The sequence below is a fragment of the Vulpes vulpes genome, chromosome 1 (genome assembly GCF_048418805.1).
Source record: "Vulpes vulpes isolate BD-2025 chromosome 1, VulVul3, whole genome shotgun sequence".
Taxonomy (NCBI): Eukaryota; Metazoa; Chordata; class Mammalia; order Carnivora; family Canidae; genus Vulpes; species Vulpes vulpes.
The window spans coordinates 155955381-155976893 of record NC_132780.1 but is presented as its reverse complement, the minus strand read 5'-3'; the positions used below and the strand labels follow the sequence as shown (position 1 = coordinate 155976893).

The window sequence follows — 21513 nt, the reverse complement described above, 5'->3', positions numbered from 1 at the left end:
CTTTTACTACTGAATTTCAAATCACACACACAAAATAGGTGAGAAATTCTTTTATCATATTTAGAATCAAAATATCCCTTAAAATATTTACATTTTACAGTAAAAAGGATAGCAAAACACAAGATCATGTACAAGCTTAAGTATTCAAGTTTCCAAAGAGCCAAAAATGAAAAGGAAAAAAATGGCCTACCACAAAGTTGTAGTATATGGTAATAAATGCCTTCAATGAATGCAGATTAAAGCAATAAATGTACTCCTTGGGCATCTGATTCTTGGTCAAAACTGCTGAACTAAATGATTAATATAATCTGATTATGAAGTTGCTTGGCTTTCTGTTGCTCCTCTACAGTTTCTTTAAAAACAGTGCAATTTAAAACAAACTTACAGAGCACACATTACTCTCAAATTAGTCATTATATAAAGGACATTCACTAGAGGCAGTAAATATATTCCATAGTTAACCGTATTTACCAAGTAAGGAATAAAACTAAAATTTCTAAGCCTTTATTGCATATTAATAAAACAAATCTTTGAATATACAGCAATGTAAAACTTTTAAAAATATTAAATTCCTATAACTAGGGACAGTCGGTGTGAAAGGGACAATGGGCACTGGGGACAGAGAGCAGTCTGCACCAACACACAGATTTTATTGTTCTGCAAACCACCAATATTAAAAATTTAAAAGATGGCACAATCCTAGCAGGCAATTGTCAAGTTTTTAAGATACATTTCAGTTATTTAAATGTAATCTTGAAGCAGCCTGCAAATTTTACCTTTTGCTTTTAGCTCTGTCAATGTGGTCCCTATCTTTGTGGTACCTATCTCTGTCCTTTTCTCCTTCTCTATGTTTATTTTTCTCTCGTTCTTTGTCCTTTTCATGGTCTTCACTTTTAGGTTTATCTGGTTTCTTGTCTGCATTCCTACTATCCCGGCTTGCTTTTCCATCTGCTCCTCGATCACCATGTGATAACCGTGCCCTCTCTTTATCTTTGTGCCCTTCCTCTCTGCTTTTTCTGTCTCTGTCCTTGTCCTGGGTTCTGTCTCTGCGTCTATGCCTTTCAGATTCTTGCTCCCATTCCTTTTCATGTCGCTCTCTTTTCAAATGGTGTGAATCACTATAAAATCTCTGTCGATCCCCTTTCCCCCTATTAAATGGCCTATCCAGTTGCTGTTGGTCTGGCCTACCCCAAGGGTCACTATGGCGCCTTTCTGGTCTTCGAATGTCTTTAACCTGGTAAAAATTTTGTGGGCCTATATATCTTGATGTTTGTGAAAGGGGACCCATCATACGTTGCGGCTGGCCTGTCAGATGAACAACAGGAGGCCAGGGAACCATGGGATTTTGAGCAAAGCCAAAGCCTGGAGGGGGAAGTAAAGGGGGTGGCAAATGTGGTGGAAATCCAAACATATTTTGTGGGGGAAAATTAGGAGGCCCTGGAAATGGAAATCCAGGAGGGCTAGACTTGAGATGCTGAAGGTTAGGCTGCTGTGGCCTCATGGGTGAAAAGTTTGCACTTGTTCTGGGGCTGGTGCTTCTGGAAGTAAAGTTGATGCTTTTAGAAGGAAACTCCGACTGACATGTGTTTCCAACTTCAAAATGAGATGATGCTGCTGTCGACCCTCTGCGAAATGGGTGCACAGTTTCAATATTTTGCATTAAAATATCCTCCTGTAAGGGTTTTGCTTGTTCTGTTTGAGATGTGTGTATGTTTTCTACTGATGGTGAGTTCTGTGCAACTGCTGAACTGTTCCCCTGCTGAACACAGGAGTTTTTCTCTACAGAAGCCAACTTTTCCTCTACACTGATTTGTTCTGTTAAGTGCTCCTTGTTGTGTGACATACCAGACAGGGTGTGTTTTTCTCCATTCCGACAATTATCTCCATCTTTGCTTTCTGAAGCAGTTATCTGCTGACTTCGTCCTGCTGCTTGTCTAGGATCCCGTTTCAGGTTGATAAACTGTGGGGACCTTGTTGTATTAGCAACAAGGTTTTCACTGCAACTGACATTACTGTCTACGTTTCCTTTTCCTACATTAGACCTGCATGGAGAACTAGTACTTGAAGTCCGATTATCTTGCAAATTATTCTCTTGATCTTGTAGCAACTGTCTTTTTAATGTTCTCTCTTTATTCTCCACAGTCTCCTCCTGTTTTGACTGAATTGATAAATTTGTTAAGAATGCTTCTGTAGAAACATCTGGTGGCTTACCTCTGAGGCTAAGACTTGTCAAAGGTCCAGGAGAAATGGAAGAAGACCCCATTACTGATGTTTCTTCTCCTCCTACTACTGAATTACCTGCAGATTCTGAAAGATCATCTACTTTAAGCTTTACCTCCTTGGTTTCACCATCAGTTACTTCCACTTTATCTATTTTCTCTGCTTTGGGGTCAGCTTGCTCATTTATAAATGGAATTTCTTTGAGAGTGTTTTGTTCTATCACTGATTGAGCCTGTTCATATACCTGACCAGTAGTGCCCAAAAGGCTTTGAAGTATATCATCCACAGGAAGAGGTTTATTTGCTAATTCCAGAGTAGAAGGTTGATTTTCCCAGCCAATCAATACCCCAGGAAGGAATCTTAAAGGTTTTGGTGGCTCCTGTTTGGTGACTTCCACTAACGGTTCTATCACTGTCGGAAGGTCTTCCTGAAGAGTCTGCTGAGGCTTATTTCTCTGCTTGTGTAATACAGTTGTAAAAGAATTAAAAAAGTCATTTTCTTCCTCTGGTGTTTCTTCTGTGGAAACGTCTATTTTACTTTTTTTATCAGGTGGCAAAGTCATTGGTACACTTTCAGAAGTCTCGACTGTGTGACTAGTACTAGCACTAGCACTATGTTGCCGCTTCAGTTTTTGACGGATAATTAAGCCCAACAACAGATTAGGTCTATGTAGTTCAAGCCCTGTATAAAATAAAAAACATCAATTAATAGTCATTTTCAAACATTACAATAAAGGGTACATTTCTGCATCTAACTTATTACAGCCTCTTAAGTGGGCACCTGCCCCTTTCAAGTTAGCTCTAGAGGGCTGGATCCTGGGAAAGAAAGAATCCCTTCTGTAACTCTAGTCTCACCTCCCACTTTATTTTATTCATTCTTATTATTAAAATGTGTACCTACCAGGTCCATCAAAAGGCACAAGAGGGTGTGGAATTTTATCTGCAGCACCCAAAGGAATAAGGTACATATCTTTAACCTGCTTCATGTTGTTAGCAGCTACTCCATAGCGCTTTCTGCTACTGAAGTATGCAAATAGCAAAGTATAAGAAATTTGATCTTCTTCAGTTACGGGTGTGAAGCGAACGACACAAATTTCCTATTCAAGAAAATAATACATGATTGTTTAAAATAACCTAAAGAATAGCTTGGTTTTAAATATCATTTCTCAATTAGTAATAATCTAGTAAATTTTATAATGATGATTGCCAAATAATATGATTTATAACTTGAATGTAGATAAAAATAATAAATGGCAGCAATTCCTAACAGAAGATCTTTGCTGATCCAGTGATAGATTCATTTTATCTGAAGGTGTCCCATGAGACACTGAGTCCCAAGGTAATTAGTATGCTCAAGGTGACACAATTGTCAGTGACAGAACACATATTTAAACCTAAGTTTTTTGGTATCTACACAATCTCATTTCTGATGTTATAGCCTCCACAAAAGGCTGCCTGTGTTTTCAACATACTGAAAATATCACCTACCACCGCCAAATACCATGTACATATACACAAGAATACTTAAATACACTGCAAATCCAATTTACAAGGACTGGATACAGAAATAAAAGAGGCTGTGTGGGAGAATTAAAAAACATAGAGGCCATACATTTTGTAGAATCATTTGGCTTACTTGGGAACTTATTTGTGTGCCTCTGGGTTCTAGGTTTTGTTTCCAACAGAAAAGGGTGTCCCAGTGTAGTATTAATTTGGTAATGTAAAAAACTGGATGCCTTTTCATGAAGATACAGTCAAAATGGAGAGTGCCAGAACTGCGATAAAGCCTAAATTGATGTTAGATCCTAAAGAAAAATGTGCAAATGATCTAAACTATGGTTCTAGCTCTTATAAAAGGTATGTCATCTAAACTGTCCCCTTTTAGAGGTAACATTATAGTGTTTCAGTCAGTTCAGGAAGGAGGCATACTATAAAGTGTCAGGCAGAAATATATGGATAGATAGATAAGAACGATTCCCAAACTGTCCAAGGGTAATACATTCCCAATGCTTTCCCATGACTTTTACTATCATGAGAAAGTGAAGGCAAGTAAGTGTTTGTAATTTTCTTAGAGTGCTTCAAAGTTTATTTGTATTCTATCAATCTAAATTCTAAAATCTATTATTGAAAAATATATATTCTTTTTAGCTTGAGATCATCCATGTTGGATTATTTCTAATCTTATTAAACAGGTCTAGTCTTAAGAAAAAGATAAAAAATTAATGTTCCTTTATTCAAGATTTTTTGAATGTCTGTAATATGCTAGGTACTATCATCCTTGGAGGTAAAAAATAATTTCCTCTAATGATTAAGTTTTCCTACATAGTCATGTTCTACAAGTTAAAGAAATGATAGAAAATAGAGAGAGAAAAGAAAAAAATAATATTGTGACAGAGGCTACTAATTATTACCAACTATCTACTCTCGTCCTTTCCTCTTATTACAAAAAGAAGCCTTTTAGCCAGGCACATCACCAACCAAGAGAGACATTTCATGAGATTACATTTCCCAGCCTTCTTAGCAGGTACATAGGCTACGTTACTAAAAAGTTCTTGCCAATGTAAGTTAGAGGAAGTGAAATGTTAACAGCAATTTCCAAGTCTTGCTTTTAAAACAAACAGGCATTCTTCATTTTTCCCTCTTGAGGTTGATAAGTCAGCTTTGACCATGTTTGACTGAAAAGGGCAACACTCTGGGAAACAGCCAAATAACAAGACAGAAGAAGCCTGGTCCCTGAATGATCTTGTAGAACAAGAGCCCCCAGAACTACTCTGAACCACTGACATATTAAAAAAAAACAAACCTCTATATTCTTTGCGCCACTATACTTTTAGGGTCTCTCTGTGCAGCAGCTTAGCCTATGCCCTAAGTGAACAAATGTCTATAATCAAAGCAAGGCAAAAATCCAGGGGGAATCTCAATACATAAACCTAAAACATTTCTTCCAAAACACTGACAGAAATCATTACGAAAGCATACCAGAAAGAAAGAAAAACCTACAAAAGGAATACTGAGCTGTTCTGAGCTTTTAGCAAATGGCTTTAGTTCAGTTTTGTCAGGCATACTATGTAGATTTATAACTTGTATTGGCTCCATCCCCCAGGGTACCCTGCATAAAGAACCCAATGATTTACTTCTCAAATACTCTCTCATGCTAATATAACTAAAGAAGTTTTCCTTACCTTGGTTCCTGATGCTTTAATTTTTTCAACATAATCCCAAACTGTCTGAGGCGATATCCTGCCACCTACTTGAATACTATCCGGTAGATCCTACAGTAAAAAATAAAGATGAGCAACAGAGACAGAATATCTTTATTATAATATTCATAATTCATTCAAATTTAGCTCTAAGACTAATTTCAAATGGTAATAAAAAAACAAGTGAATAAAAAGATTTGTATCATAAAACAAGAAGGTACAGGGGCAGCCATCAAGCTTTACACCTCAAATGTCAACTGCAAATAACTAACGTGGGTACCCAAGATACAACTGAGATAGAATCTGAGGTCATATCAGTTCTCAGCACGAAAGACAGGTAAAGGGAAGCAGCAGTGGCAAGCATATGACACATTGACAATCAGAATATAAGAGATTTCAGAATATTGCTTTTCTTCTCCAACCTCCTTCCTTCCCACCCCCACCTTTGCTTGGTGGTAGTGGGTAAGGATATTACTTAATCATTAATAGCTCGATTTCAGAAGTAATCAAATTTAATTATAGAGCATATTTTTGCACGGTAAGGAATAACACTGTAATACTGCAAGTTCATATTTTTAAATGGTAGAATCTTTCTGAAAACAGATGACTATACATAAAATCAGTTAACTATGTAATTAAAAATATTTAAAACTAACCAGTATATTTCTTTTTTCTATGAAGCTGAGTCATAAAGAGTATAATTAATTGATATTAAGTTCAATTAAGTTTATTTAAATTATTAATTGCTTTAAATATATATTTGGGATTTTAGTCCTAAACTAAAGTAGAAAGTAGAGATAGAATTCTGGAAAGCAACCACACAGAAACTGGCACAGAAAGGAGAATAGCTTTGTTTAAAATCAAGTCCAAACTGTTTAGGACTTCTTTCCCATTTAAAAGAAGAGTTCTCATCACCACAGACTGATCAAACTATATTTCTAAACACATTTGTTTAAAAAGAACATCATCATGGGGTCCAGTCCATTTAATTCTCCTCATATAAAATCAATGTTTCTAAAATTATTTGCCAAGAAAACTATATGTGAAATAATTAGGTTATTAAAACATAATTATAACTTAGGCTTTTTCAAATACTGAAAGAATTTTGTTTTGTTTTGTTTTTAATTTTTGCCTTCATGGTCAGCATACTGAAAATGAATGGAAAAAGATAATGTAAGATATGAACATAATAGAAAATGTAACCTCAACAAAAATACAGTACAAGTGTATGGATTTATTTTCTTTCTGCATCAACAGAAAAATATAACTTTCTTCAAAATAGTTCAAAAATGGCATACTTTCTCATATACCATAATATAATACTACAGCTGCTTATTTTCCGTAAATACTGCGTAACAAGACTTGTTAACAAGGAAAAATCTTCCTGACAGGCTAACACTGAAGAGCATACTCAGTAGGACAATCTTTTATCAAATCTATATTTAAAGAAAGACTTAGGCTCTCCATGCAGACTCTCATTAATTTTTAATTTTCTGACATAGTAAAGCACATCTTGGAGTATAGGACATGTGGGTTTAAAACTTTCAGAACACAGTTATCTATAGTTCAAAAACTCCATTTGTGGAACACCTGGGTGGCTCAGTGGTTGGGTGTCTGCCTTCGGCTCAGGGCATGATCCCAGAGTTTAGAGATCAAGTCCTAAATCGGGCTCCCTGTGTGGAGAAGCCTGCGCTTCTCCCTCCACCTGTGTCTCTGACTTCTCTGTCTCTCATGAATAAATAAATAAAATCTTAAAAAAAAAAAAAAAAAACCCTCCATTTGTGAACTCATAGTTTCATTAATTGAATGGTTTTAGGATCACTGTCTAGTTTTCTTATGAATGAAAATAAAATATTTTTATTATTTATAATATTGTCTTCTCTCCTACTGTTTTGAGAAACACATATGTCAATCCAAGCAGAAAAGGGTAAAAAAGTTCATAGTACCTCTGTCAAATAATCAGGGGAACCAGACACTGGATAGGCTTTGGTAACAAATTTTGCCACAGAAGGCATGTTGATAAAACCTTTCCAGATGAAGTTCAATCGAGCCAGGAAGGTAGACTCAACTTCAACAGTTCCAGGCATCTCTGGACTAAAATATAACATTAAAAATTTTTAGCTTAAAGATATGCTCACGAATAAATCTATTTTCTACTAAGTCATCAATTACTTCTATTTTAGCATATAAAGAAAGCCAAAATATGTAAAGACTATTGATCAGTTTATATTTTCACTTTATAAAACTACATTCGTATTTATGTGATCATGTTTTACAAAATCATCCTTCATGAATGGTTTAGATGAACGTCCAGAGAAGTACAAGCAATTTTTCTTAAATGACCTATCTCTTGCCTCTCTGGACCAACATAACTAAACAGAATTTTAAAGTCAAGTCCCCACATACAGACTCAAATCTCTAAATTAACTTTGAGTCTTATTCTTTTATTTCAATTAGTTTAGTGTTTAAGAAGGTACAGTTACTTTCTCAAAAGGAAGGTTCCTGAGAAGTATGTTACTTTTGTGTTTTTGAAGACCTCCAAGTGTAGTTTGGCAAAGATCTAGAATGATTATTATAGAAACTGTAGCTAAGAGAAAATTACCGTGGAGCAGGAGAGAATGTTGACTTCGGAGACTCTTGTTTCTCCTCTTCAAAGAATTCAGAAGCCAAAATATTTGAGGTTGAAGACAATGCATCTGCTATACTTTCTGCTTCATTATCTGAATGTTTACGAGATACTCCAACAACAACTTTAACTTTTTTTGGAGAAAGATCATCTACAGGTGGTGCCATTCGACCTAACACCAGATGACACCAAAATAAACCATTTTTGTAATCTGAAATTTCTGTAACTTCATCTATTTTTGCTTCTAAAGTTACTCAGTTTTTCTGAATCTGAAACTAATCTTGTTGCATAACCTTAGATCTCCTGGGGTAATTTTTAACTATCATCTCTCATATTGTGTTATATTACATCTCTCTGATATGAAAAATTAGGAAAAGAGGATGTTAACTAACTTAGATAAACTGGAATGGAAACATAATAACTAGAACCCAAACTAGGCTTCTTGATTCCCTAGCCATTTTCTTTTAACTCAACTACACCAAATTCCAAGTCTTCAGAACTGAGTAAAACAACTCTGCATCCTACTTTGTGTTACATACAGCAGCAGCTCATGACATAAATGCATAGTGCAGTGCCTAGTTACTAAATATGAAAAAATGTTAGTAAAGTTTAAAAAATGACATTGATTTCAGGCTATAGCATCAAGAAGGAAAAAAATTACTCAGACTTTCTGAAAATAGGTTAAGTGTAGTAGTGTTTAACAAACGTTTTGTGTGCTACTATAAATTTACTGAAATATTACCATGGAAATGATTAAAATTAACAGAAATGATTAAGAATATTTTTTATTAAGACAGAACTAAATCTGTGTACTTGAAAATATTATCATACCATGGATGGCTTTAAGAATAACAAAGTCTAAAAACATTCTGCCCTTTAAGTCTTTATCACTGTACAGATTGTAAAATATGTAAACACAACTTTGAGAAGATAGGATTATTTTCATTATAGGAAAATTAATTTGTAAAATAAATTTCATCTAGCCTCTAATCCAATGATGGTGGACAGCAAATAGATTAACCTAAGAATTTTCATTTTACTGTACAAGGTATGTATCATTCCTTAGCATATTATAGTAAAAAAAAATAAAAATTAAGAGCCATGTCTCCAAGGTTTACAAAATTCCTGATCCTCTATTTTTAAACAAACTGAATATAATTTAAATTCTTCCTTAATTACATCCCCATTTTTTAATGCCCTAAATTTAATCAATCTCCAACATCTATTAATATTACCTAATGTGAGTATCTAAAGCCTCCACTTATTTCCAATGACCACTCTAATCACTAATTAAAACTGTCATCTCCCACTTGGATTAGTGTAAAGGCTTCCTATGGAGTTTCCCTTCTTCCTCTCCTTGCTTCTCCCACTGTTATCTCTTCTCAAAGTCAGAGACATCTTCATAAAATTACAATCTGATCATGTCATTCCCTTGCTAAAAAACCCTTTATAGTCACTGTCACTGATCTTAAAGACCAAAAATCTTCAATGCAGCTACAAAAGTATATTTTCAGCATTTCTGGTCATGATCTGTAAATATTTTATCCCATGATCCATATTTAAACACACACACACCCCTCTGTGGGGGGGGGGGTGTGCATGTGTGTATGTGTGTGTATGTATATATATATATACACACACATATATATACATGTACATATATGTATGTATGTGTGTATATGTATTTTTTGTTATACTCATCTTTGTAAGTGCAGTCATTGTGGTATTTTCTATTTTGTTTTTGAAATGCTAGTAACTACTTACTAAATTGATTTCACTACTACAAAGTCACAATCTCAAGTTTGAAAGGCAAAAAGATTTTACAAAATGTGATCTATAAATAGGTCTTCAAACAAATCATATCCCTCTCTCCTCTTCTCAAATTCAATTCAAGTTCATGCCATTCCCACTATTCAGAATGGTCTTTCTCTCCTTGCAGGCTTACTTTTCAACCTTCACATCTCAAATGTCAATTCCTCAGCCAAGTCCCCCAATGCCCCAGTCTACGCTGGGTCTTCCTGCTAGCTAAATACATTTATAACTGTACTTCTGTAACTCAAATCATCACCTGTTTGTCTTTCCTGCTAGACTATAGTTTTTCTTAAAGTTTGGATAACATCTGATTTTTTCACCACTATGTTCCCTGCACCAGAAACTGCTCAGCAAGAATTCAATAAATATTTACTGAATGAATGACCAAATAGAAGAGTACTAGAGAAAAGGTATTTTAGGATTTGTTTCATTTGTTATATACAATAAAAAAATACAAATGCTACTTTACTCCTTCATTTAATAAATGACGGTACCATCAGAACTGCCCAACATTTCTGATGCCTATTCTAATGCTTAAATTCTGGTCTTTTGCCCCCAGGGTTGTTTAGATTTTACATAATACAATTAATTGTAGACAATAAACTATACCACAGTAACAAACTATACCTCAACTCTGTAGACCAGTTAGTCAAAAAATGTGCTACTTCTCAAAGGGAGTGAACAGGTACCTCCCCTATACTGAAAAAACAAAGCCTATCTAAATTACAAACACAAGCATCTTTCAAAATGAAAGCAACATTTCAGAAAGAAAAAGTTCCAATTACCTATGCAAATTTTACAGTTCAGATCAAAAAGATGTTGTCTGTGTTGACTAGTGGTATCTTTGGACATAGAATCAATCTCTTCTTTTTGTTTTTCAGTTCCTTCTGTCTTTTCCAATGACTTGTTACTTGTAGGTTCCTTTAAAAAAAAAAAGTAAAAAGTTTTAGCAAAATTCAGCCCCAATTATTAAAAATCAACTTATATTTCATATTGATATTTCTCTAAAATGAAAACTATTCCATTCATAGGTTTTTGCTTTTTTAAAGATTTTATTTATTTATTTAGAGCAAGTGGGACAGGCGGCAGCAGAGGGAAGGGAGGGAAAGAGGATCTCAAGCAGACTCCACGCCAAACAAGGAGCCTGATATGGAGCTTGATCTCACGACCCTGAGATCATGACCTGAGCAAAACCAAGAGTCAGGCATTCAACAGATTGTACCACCTAGGTGCTTCCTTCACTATTTCTTTAAAAAATAAATGCTAAATGTTAATTATGACCTAAAGTAGAACAAAAATTCAAAACACTACTCATTCTTTAAGTCCTCTAAGAAGATTTCATAAATTTCCTCACTGATATTTGAAAGCAAGAAAAGCTATGCCAAGCTCTCATATCAGTCTGCCTAAGAAGCACTTAGAGATTGACAGGCCTACTAAAGAATTCACCAAGTCACAGAGACCCCGGGAATCTACATTTTAACAAGTGCTTAACAGGTGCTTGTGATGCAGATAGTCTGTATAACTACATACAAGAAACAATATTGTAAACACTCTCAAAAAACTGTGAAACCAATAATATGAGCTACTTTAAAATATATGTATTTCTTAAAATTCTTCTTTCACCTTTAAGTACACTTTAGGCAAATAATCTTTTCTGAATCTTCAAGTTTTGAGCACTACAAAACATGACAATTTTATTATTTTTACCTGAATCTCCATGGCTGCTTCCTGTTCTTTCATTGGAGCATCACTCTCAATTTCAATTTCACCTTTATGAGTTATTTTTGTGATTGGTCGTCTTTCCACTTCTCTCTGCTCTTTCTCAATCATTTCTATGGTCTAAAGGAAATATTTTAAAGAAACATTTCACAATTAAAGTATACATATTTCCAAATGTACAGCTTTAAATAATAAGAGCTTATCTAAAAATGAAAGCAACATCACAGATGATTTTTAATTTTAGGTGACCTTTCAAACAATAAATATATAATGAGTACTTACAAATGCTAGAGACTACTTTGGTGCGGGGGGTCATAAGCCTTGAGAAGTTCACATGTAAATTAACCAGAAGCAACTGAAGTGCCATGTAATTTGCAAAGGGTTTCTTAAAACATTGTATTTAGTTGCTTTCTGATTTACTATTTTACCAGCTGCCACCAGGGAAATGAGAAATACCTTCCTCAGATTCCTAATTTGATGTTCTTAACACCTCCCAAAATAATGGAAGTTTATTTAACACCAAAAATTATCAGGAAGTCCCTTACTTGTCTCTAACTAAGCAGTGATAATTAGTTGAAAAAACTTGGCAACAAAGTATTAAGCAAGTGTACCAAGAACTAATAAAAGTAGTCAAGAATAGAATGTGTTAAGAAAGGTAAACATGGGTCTGGTCATTAGTCTTGCCTTTGTTAAGTACAAATCATCTTTAAAGAAAGAAATCAGATACATGGCCTAAAGAAAGAACAAGCTGGTCTCCAAAGCAGATGGTACTTGCAGCCACAGGGTTAAAGCAGAAGAGAGGCATACACATATTTGGAATACGGAGGGAAAGAAGTTAAGGTGAGACTGTTTTCAAAATAAAAGGAAAAATTTCAAAGGGTGAAAGTCAAAGAAATATATTAATAAATACATCATATCAAGGCCTTGTGCTTCAAACTAAATTTGGCAAAAGACCAACATGGAGGATTTTAATGCCTGAGGTACAAGTATTATGGAAAAAAAAAAACCAGGTAAACCATGAAGAATTCACATGAACTATAAATAACCAGTATTTCCTAGAATAAAAAAAGCTAATATTCTGAGGATACTGTAATAAAAACAGTAATGTGGTCATCCCACTATCACAATAACTTAAAGTCACATATTCTCTTAATTTTTAAAGGTATTTCAAAGTTCACAACATCCAAAAGAAAACTCTTGGCATTGGTGACTTCCAGAATTTTTTAGTTTTAAAAATGGACTATGGTGCACATACTATTTATGTTACATAACACTTCAGTTGAGCTGGGACTTCATGAGCTACTTAAGCCCACAACATTTCTGTATAATGAACATTTATACATGACAATTCAGATCAAGTTTTATCAATTAACGTGTTTAAGGGGGAAAAAAATCTTGTTTTTCTGAACTTCTGGCATTTGAAACTTTGAATTGTAAGGGATTATTCACCTATAAAATTTTCGTTCTGAATCTAGTGCTAAAAATTACCAATATTCAGAATACCGTCAAATTGCATTTTTTAAAAGTACAGATCTGATTAAGATGGACCTATTTTCCCATCTTTCTGATTTACAAAGTATAACAAAATAAAGTTAATTATATAATCTGATAATTGGAAAAAATGAGAAAAAAGCAGCAGAGATAAGGAAAAACAAAAGATTGAAATTAAGAACTTCATTAATGGGGGATAGTAATTTAGAAGACACACAGAACAGGAAGTTTGTATTATTGTGCACTCTGTATTAAATTACTTCTGTGTGTATATATATAATTTTTCCCCTATGGCTGAAAAATATAGGTTCTGATAATCCAAACACATATTCATAGATAATCTTACATGTCTATTTTCTCTCCGCCTCCATGCAGCTAACTCTTTAGAAGCCAGTTCTTCTGGACTCATTCTTATAAGATGATCAGGGGTTACTTCTCCTTTCAGTACTTTCTTAAATAATATCTGGAAATATTTAAAACAAGAATGAAAGAGAAGAAAAACATTTTCAAAATAAAGAGGAACTGCTGTATAAAAACTTGGAATAAATAAAGATGCAATTTTGAAACCTGATTTATAAATGTTTAATGATTTATATATTATCTACAACAGAAATTTATTGACTGCCCTGTATTCTAAGAACTTATTATCTAAGTCAGCAAAATATACTTTTTTTTTTGTTTTTTTTTAAATTCATGAGAGACAGGGTGGGGAGAGACACAGGCAGAGGGAGAAGCAGGCTCCATGCAGGGAGCCTGACTTGGGACTCGATCCCAGGTCTCCAGGATCAGGCCCTGGGCTGAAGGCGGCACTAAACTGCTGAGCCACCCGGGCTGCCCCAAAATACCCCTTTCATATGAAATCAACACATAGTGGAGAAACGTGTCCAGCAGAATCCTTAAAACGTCTACCCAAAAATTGTATAGAGACTGTTCCCCGCCCCCACCACCCCCACAATAGATTCTTAGAGTATTCCCAGGAACACACATTCAGTCATAATAGCCAACCTGTAGTATAGCTAGGTACTGCATACTACAGTGTAAAAAAAAAAAAAAATAAAATTGAGAGCCACATCTCCAGAATTTACAAAACTCTTGATCCTCTATTTTTAACAATAAACTGAATATGATTTAAATTTAAATGTAAACTTTGCTGAATGTGGGGTCTTTCATATTTTTAAGATTTCATATGTTTAAGTTCTAACAAGCTTAAAGGGACTCCAAAGCAAAGAATTCACTGCAAGAATGAAACCTAAAGGAAATAAATGTTTACTTACTGAAGAAGAGCTTCCTGACTATATAATTGAAGTATCTGATCCATTGGACCATGATAACAGATTGTACAATGTAGATTTTTCTTAAGTGGCTGTTAGTATACCTCAAGGAAATACCTCATATCACATACTATATACTGAAAATATTATTATACAAATTGACCAACTTATTATGTAAAAATATTATAAAAATTAAGCAAATATATAAGGAGTTTGTATTTACACATACATAGCTTTTAGATTTCCTCTAGTCCCAAACAAGAAATGCCAGGAAATGATTAACAGTTCAAGTAAAAGATACTTAGAATTAAAGTCATATTTAATTAGCAACATGGGGGGGCTTGGATGGCTCAGTGGTTGAGCATCTGCCTCTGGCTCAGGTTGTGATCCCGAGGTCCTGGAATCTAGTCGAATTCCGTATCAGATCCCCACAGGGAGTCTGCTTCTCCCTCTGCCTACCTCTCTGCCTCTGTCTCTCATAAATAAAATCTTAAATAAATAAGCAAAATGTTTTAAGTTGTATTCTTTTTTTTTACTAAATGTATTTATTTTAAGGAGTGTAACTCTGCTTTTAAATTTAGATCAGAAAAAATAAATAAATAAATAAATAAAAATAAAAAAAAAATAAATTTAGATCAGAAAAAACAAAAAAAAAAACAAAAAAAACAAAAAATAAATAAATAAATTTAGATCAGAAGTACCAATATAGTATTTGTTATGAATTCTGGCTTAACAGTGTTTTTAAAGAATACATATGAATGTATTTTTAATAAATTGGATTAAATAAGAGACAAAGGGGAAAAATTCACATAAATCAGGTTAAGACAGACATCGTATTTTACATTTTAAAAGATTCATTTTATAACACTAGTCACCACTATGCAGAATTCATAACTCAGTTCAGCAGCAAAAGACTATTAAAATGACAGTCTCATTTAAAGAAATAAATTACAGATCTATTATAATCTTAAAAACCAATGTATTTAGGAAAGCTGAAGCATAAGTAGCTATAGACATGAAGAAAAACATGAACAAAAACACTTACATTGTTTTTAGGATCTTTCAAATTGAACATCAAACTTCTGTATTTGTTCTTATATTTAGCATCGGTGTCCCGAAAAAAAGAGAAAAGCTCTTTTTCAATTTTTGTGGCAACTTTTGCTGCTTTTTCCTCTGGTACCTTCAAATTTGATTCTGTAAGTCTTAAAGTTAGAATAATTCAATTATTCTTCAAATATGTGAGGCATATATTATTCAATTTTGTATAATTATAATGCATGTTACCTTCTCATAAGAATGTCTTTGAGAGAATGTCTGACACTTTGTCTGATCTGATCTGCAGAAGGCTTAGAAGTAGAAGTAGTAGGAACATGCACATTAGGTATTCCCTTTTCACTTTTCTTCTTTTTTATCTCTTGCTTCTCATGAGCCCCTAAATTAAACAATTATCAAAACTCATTAAGTTGCTTTTAAAAAGTCATCTTCCTTTTTAATGCATTATGTAAGTTTACAAACAAAATTGACTGATTAAAAATTACTATTCAGAAATAAGATCAGAACCCATATTCCATACTGAAATATTTCAGGCATTAAAATTCTAATCTATGTATGGTGATAGATGTTAACTAGACTTCTTGTGATCATTTTGCAATATATACAAATATCCAATCATTGTCACACACTTGAAACATAATGTCATATATTAATTATATCAATTAAAAAATTCGAATTTAAATGAATTTTAATTACAAATTAAGCGACTAAAAAGTGGCCCTAAAGCTATGAAACATACATACCCTTTTCCCATTTTATTTTTTCACATTTTTTAAAGTTTTAATTAAGTAATCTCTATACCCCACATGGGGCTCTGACTCACAACCCCGAGGATTAAGTATCCCATGCTCTTCTGACTGAGTCAGCCAGGTGCCCCCCTTCAACAATTCTTAAATCTATCATTTTTACCACTGATGTTCTTATTTTGCCACATAACCAACTTTGATGAGACAGTCCAACATTATTACTACATCCTTGCATCCTAAACACCTTCATCCTCTCTTCTTTAAACATCTGCATTTGCAAAACCACAAGCACCAGTAAAGGCCAACTTTATCCTTCCCCAAATAGCCTACAAACAGCTAAAAGCAACTGGAGAAAAACACTGATGCTAACAGATCTCACTTTAATTTTAAAACCACAAATCTTAAGTAGATAACAATCTGCTGTTCTAATCCTTGTTTTCCTAGTAAATTTCCTCTCTCACACATCCCAAAATATCTATTTTACACTTTTTCTCCTTTCTTCTCAAATCAACAATACCTCCTTCCACAACTTCAACCTCGTTTGATTTTCACTTCATATTTCACTAAAATGACTGCTATTCACATCTTCCCATCACCAAATCTAACCTACCTGCATTTATCCTCCCTTCTACCATACACAGTCATCTTTCCCTACTATTACACTGGTGTCTTTTTCTACAACCAACCCTTCTATGTAAATCCCATCCCCTTTTGTTTCTTCATGGACTTTGAACCCCTCAGTTATCACCTCCTTCTCCTACATCATCAAATTCTTTCTCTACTGGATCATTCCCGTAGTCTTACAAATATATCTCCCTTAAAAAAAATCCTTGACCTCACAGATCTTTCTAGCTACCACACCATTTCTGTTCCCTTTAACAGCAAAATTACTTAAAACAGTAATCAGTATCTCTGGTTCCTCCCTTCCCAGTCTTCCAGTAAAGTGGCTTCTATCCCCAGTGCTCCACCAAAACCATTCTATTCAAGGTCACTAATGATTTCCACTTCACTAAATCACATATGATCTGTGTCCATGTTATTAGATGTCCAAACACTGGACACAAGTGATCATCCCCTCCTCCTTCAAACTTCATCATGGTCTCCCACAGACCACTTCTTAGTCTCCTTTGCTGGATCTTCTTGTCTTAACTTCTAAATGCCGATATGTCCCCTAAGAGCTATGCTTCTGCCTCTTTGTTATCAAGCTCTTTTTATAGCTGTTTATATCTAAGTCTATGATTTTAAATAACTATGCACTGATATATCCCTTATTTATATACCACCTCCTGAAGTCTTCTCTAAATTCCAGATTCATCAGCCAAAGATTTACTTATACACCTTCACCTGGATATCTAACAGGCTAAAAACACCTAAACATAATTTTTCAAATTTTCCTCCCCAAATCTGTTTTTCTCAATAAATAGCATTAACATTTATCTAATCCTCTGGTAGATTCTCTTTTTCTGCTACTATAACTAATCCACCACCAAGTTCTGCCAATTCTACTATATAATATATTAGAATCTGACTACCTCTCATTCCTCTATTGTACCTCTGTTCCAAGCTACCATCATTTCTTACCTCGGATACTACTACAGACTCCTAACTAACCTTGTTCTCTCCTATTCTCCTATAGTCTAATCTTCAGAGGAAAACCACAGTAACTCATCATTCCATTGTACAAAATACCCTGAAGCTTTCCCATTACATTCAGAATAAAATATAAACTCTTTGCCACGGCCTCAAACTTTTTACGTAATTTTCTATGAACTTATCTTGGCCATCATTCTCTCTCTCCTATTACCATCCAACCACTCCACGATAGCTCTCGTGCTCCTCAAATACCAAGTTTATTTCTACCTCAAAACCTTTGGATTGCACCCTGCCCAGTCCTCTAAAAAAAAGTTACCATCCCTTCAAATCCTACTCACAAGTTACCTTCTCCATTCTATCTAAAACAAACTCCCTCTACTCTCTGCAACTGTTACTCTTCACCCCATCTACTTTTTCTCACAGTTCCTATATGCTGTATTTCTTGTATTTCTTATTGTCTTCTTCTCCTATTAGTGTGTAAGTGCCATGAGGGAGGGTTCTTACTAAGTTCATTAGTACTTCCTAGAATTTAGAGCAATGGTTTTTAATTTCAAGAAAGGTCAATCATCTAAGCTATTTTTATTGTCTTTAAAACATTAAAATAGCTAAATTTCCCTAAATATGATAATTGATGGTATATGGAATCCAACTTTATTAGTACATAATTAATCTTTATTAGTCTTACTACCTGGCTTGGAGCCTTTTTCTCCTGTGCAAATAACAGTTGTAGTCTCTTTTGGTATTTTTTCACTTTTTTCTTCTGAGGATCTCCGAGGTAAAACTGGTTGTCCCATCTTTCGTAGAGGAGCTAGCTGCCATTTTTTTATTTCACTATCTCTACAGTCTGCTGAGTTTTTGCCTTCACCAGGTTCCTGGAAGAAAACAGTATTTAATTTATTAGAATGAAAACTACTAAAGCAAGGCTTAAGAGTACGTGGATGAAAAGAATTAAACCTAATTAGTATTACAAGATAGCAAATATCATATTGTTTAGCCCAATAATTATTTAAGTTTTTTTTAAAAGATGTACAAAAATAACTCTCAATAGCAAAAAGGAGACTCATTCTCCCACTCAAAATCCACATTAAGCACCTATTCTGCAGAACACATAATAGCCTATAAAGGGAAACTAAAAAACATGGATAACATTTTCCCAGTAATGATATTAGAAAACTATGTACAAGAGTTCTTTTAGTTTATGTGGATATGGAAAACAGAGGGAGAGATTGTGGAGAAATAGGTATCATGTTTTTCACTATTTCCTAAAACGAATGAAATCACACCCACCTATGAGTGTCTCAATTAAAGTCTCACTGTATCAATTGGCAATTTTAACTCCCATAAAGTACAACAAACCATCAGAATACCTGCTACTCTCATCCTAACTATAACCCACCACAACGAACTCTAGTGAACTAGAATTCTAAGACTTTTTAAAGTAATGAATCACATCATGGTAGTGTTTGAAAGACAGAAAAACACTATGATATATAATCATAGGTTTTTATAGGTTGTAAGACACGGTACATACAAAAAACCTGATTTTCTCTAGACTTGGAATCCTCTAATTTTTTTTTAATTTATTTTCTATCTCTCCAACTAGACTTGAGAGCAACAACATATTTCAATCAGCGCTATATACCCAAGTCTGGTACCATGCTTGGCACACAATAGGAACTCAATAAATGGTTCAACATAAAATCTAAGGATAAGAAGTAGTATTTTAGGAAAGCAGATTCCATAAACTAAAATAAGAAAAATCCAAATAAGATTCAACAGTTCATCATCAAAAAGAAAAGGAAGCAGCAATCATTTCATTTGGGTGGCACATATATTTACAAAATCAGACTAACTTAATTTCTTTTCTGACATAGAGAATGAATAGAGTGGTTTCTCAAACATCTAATGTTTTATGTCTTTTTAGACAAGATGGAGACAACTTAGCTAAACAAAACAATGAGCTATATTCCTGACTGGCCAAGATATTACATCCAAGAAATGATGATTAATAGTTAATAATTAAAAGTGTTCCAAAGATGTGCTATGAACTGTTCTCAGTGGATCTCTCAATTCTAAATCATCAATTACTTTGGTGCTAATCAAATCAACAGGAAAAGGAATAGCAAATGTCAGAAAAACATAATCTGATTCTCAAAAAGTCTGAGCAGTCAGAAAATGCTGGATGCTACAAGACTAGCCAACTGCAACTTAATCCAGATTTGTCCTATACAGAGTATCTCAAAGAACTGAGTTTGTAAATAATGAAGATGATTTTGGAGAAAACATGCTTATGATTCTTTAATCTCGATGGTTGGATTACAAGGTTTCCAAGGTTCCTTCTAACTTTCCAATTCATGTTCAATGTCTTTTGGGTTATTATATTGACTATCCACATATATTTTGTTGCCACTGTTGTCTCTTCCCTAGTACTGTAAGAATAACAAATCAAAATAGAAAAATCATGTAAAAAAATGTTGACAGTGAAAATCATAAAATAGAAAAATCATATAACAAAAACGTAGACAATGAAAATTTGAAGTTTAATCGATAAAGCACTGAATCTTCTGCAATTGACTATCTTGAAATTTCTGTTTAGAAAATACATTTAGAAATTAGTTAAAAATAAAAGATAAGGGGAAAACTGACAACCTTTTTAGGAAAGAAATTATGAAGTGAAGGTTCTAAGCAAACACTGGCACAAAGTCAAAAGAATTAGGTCTATTTTTCCTTACATAGACAAAGTAATTCTTCTACCTGAAAATAATAATGTAGAATGTGGCTTATGAATTAGTACATATTTATGGACTGAAAAGTTTTAAAAAGTGTCTCAGCAAACACAATGTACAGCTTAGTACCACTTTCATATCACAAGATCACACACACATGCTATCAAAAAAAAAAAAAAAATCCAAATACCAACCTAGAGACTAGAAACTACACAAAACTTTGTAAGAAATAAGATCTACATTTTGTGAAGATTTCACTACTTGTTTTTTTCACCAAGATTGCCAAAGTATTTTAAATAAAATCCATCCATTTTTGGTAAAACAAATTTGAAAACGTACACTTAGAACAATGAAACCCAAAGAGAAATTTCAAGTTGCCAGACTATACAGAATTAAGTAAAAAGAATGCATTAACGAGCTTACCCGTTTTAAAATTTTGACCTTGTGCTTCACTGTGTCTTCTATGTATTTGGTTTTGTCGTTTGTCGGTGTGTGCTTTGATAATCCAAGCTTTTCATATTCCATTGTTCTATCTTCACTCTGGACTTCAACTTTAGCCTGGTTTTCCAAAATATCTGAATCTACTATTTCAGTCTTTTTATCTTCCTCAGCACAACATTTCACACACACGTATTCTTTGTCTTCTTCTCCCATTTGTTGTGCTTGACAAAGACTTAAACCAACACAATCACCATGAAACCAGTCATCACATCTCCCACAGCCAACCATAAACCTGGGAAAAGGCGGGGGGGCGGGGGGGAAACTTTGATTCAATATATTTTTTTAAAATGTCAAAAATGAGCCTAAATTAAATTTTTAATCATCTTCTATTTGTTTTCCATCTTTACCCATTCTATTGGTTCAACATGGAGCAAGTTTTCAAAGAATATTCTATGAAGAAGGAACTTTTAAGAAGTCAAATATATTCCCTGTAGTATGAGAAAATACAAAAAAACCATAAAGTGAAAAAAAGGGTAACTAATCTTTGTGAGCATACTATGTAGAATAACAAAGTATAAAGTAACATTTCTCCACTGAAAAGGGTGGTTAAAAGCTA

General features: G+C 33.9%; 1 protein-coding gene across 10 annotated transcripts in view; it reads right to left on the bottom strand.

Annotated features, from left to right (window-relative positions):
- Window positions 1-35: 35 nt before the first annotated feature.
- Window positions 36-21513, bottom strand: part of PHF3 (PHD finger protein 3) — a 76377-nt gene continuing 54899 nt past the window's right edge. For all 10 annotated transcript variants that reach the window (XM_025991116.2, XM_025991119.2, XM_072734979.1 and 7 more), the window contains 12 exons: window positions 20880-21189; window positions 18419-18602; window positions 15623-15770; window positions 15384-15540; window positions 13414-13530; window positions 11565-11696; window positions 10643-10778; window positions 8022-8217; window positions 7366-7513; window positions 5402-5491; window positions 3121-3316; window positions 36-2901 (listed from right to left, as the gene is read on the bottom strand). In XM_025991116.2, the coding sequence (XP_025846901.1) occupies window positions 773-2901; window positions 3121-3316; window positions 5402-5491; window positions 7366-7513; window positions 8022-8217; window positions 10643-10778; window positions 11565-11696; window positions 13414-13530; window positions 15384-15540; window positions 15623-15770; window positions 18419-18602; window positions 20880-21189 (3943 nt within the window). In that variant the 3' untranslated portion in view covers window positions 36-772. The remainder of the gene's footprint in view (window positions 2902-3120; window positions 3317-5401; window positions 5492-7365; window positions 7514-8021; window positions 8218-10642; window positions 10779-11564; window positions 11697-13413; window positions 13531-15383; window positions 15541-15622; window positions 15771-18418; window positions 18603-20879; window positions 21190-21513) is intronic.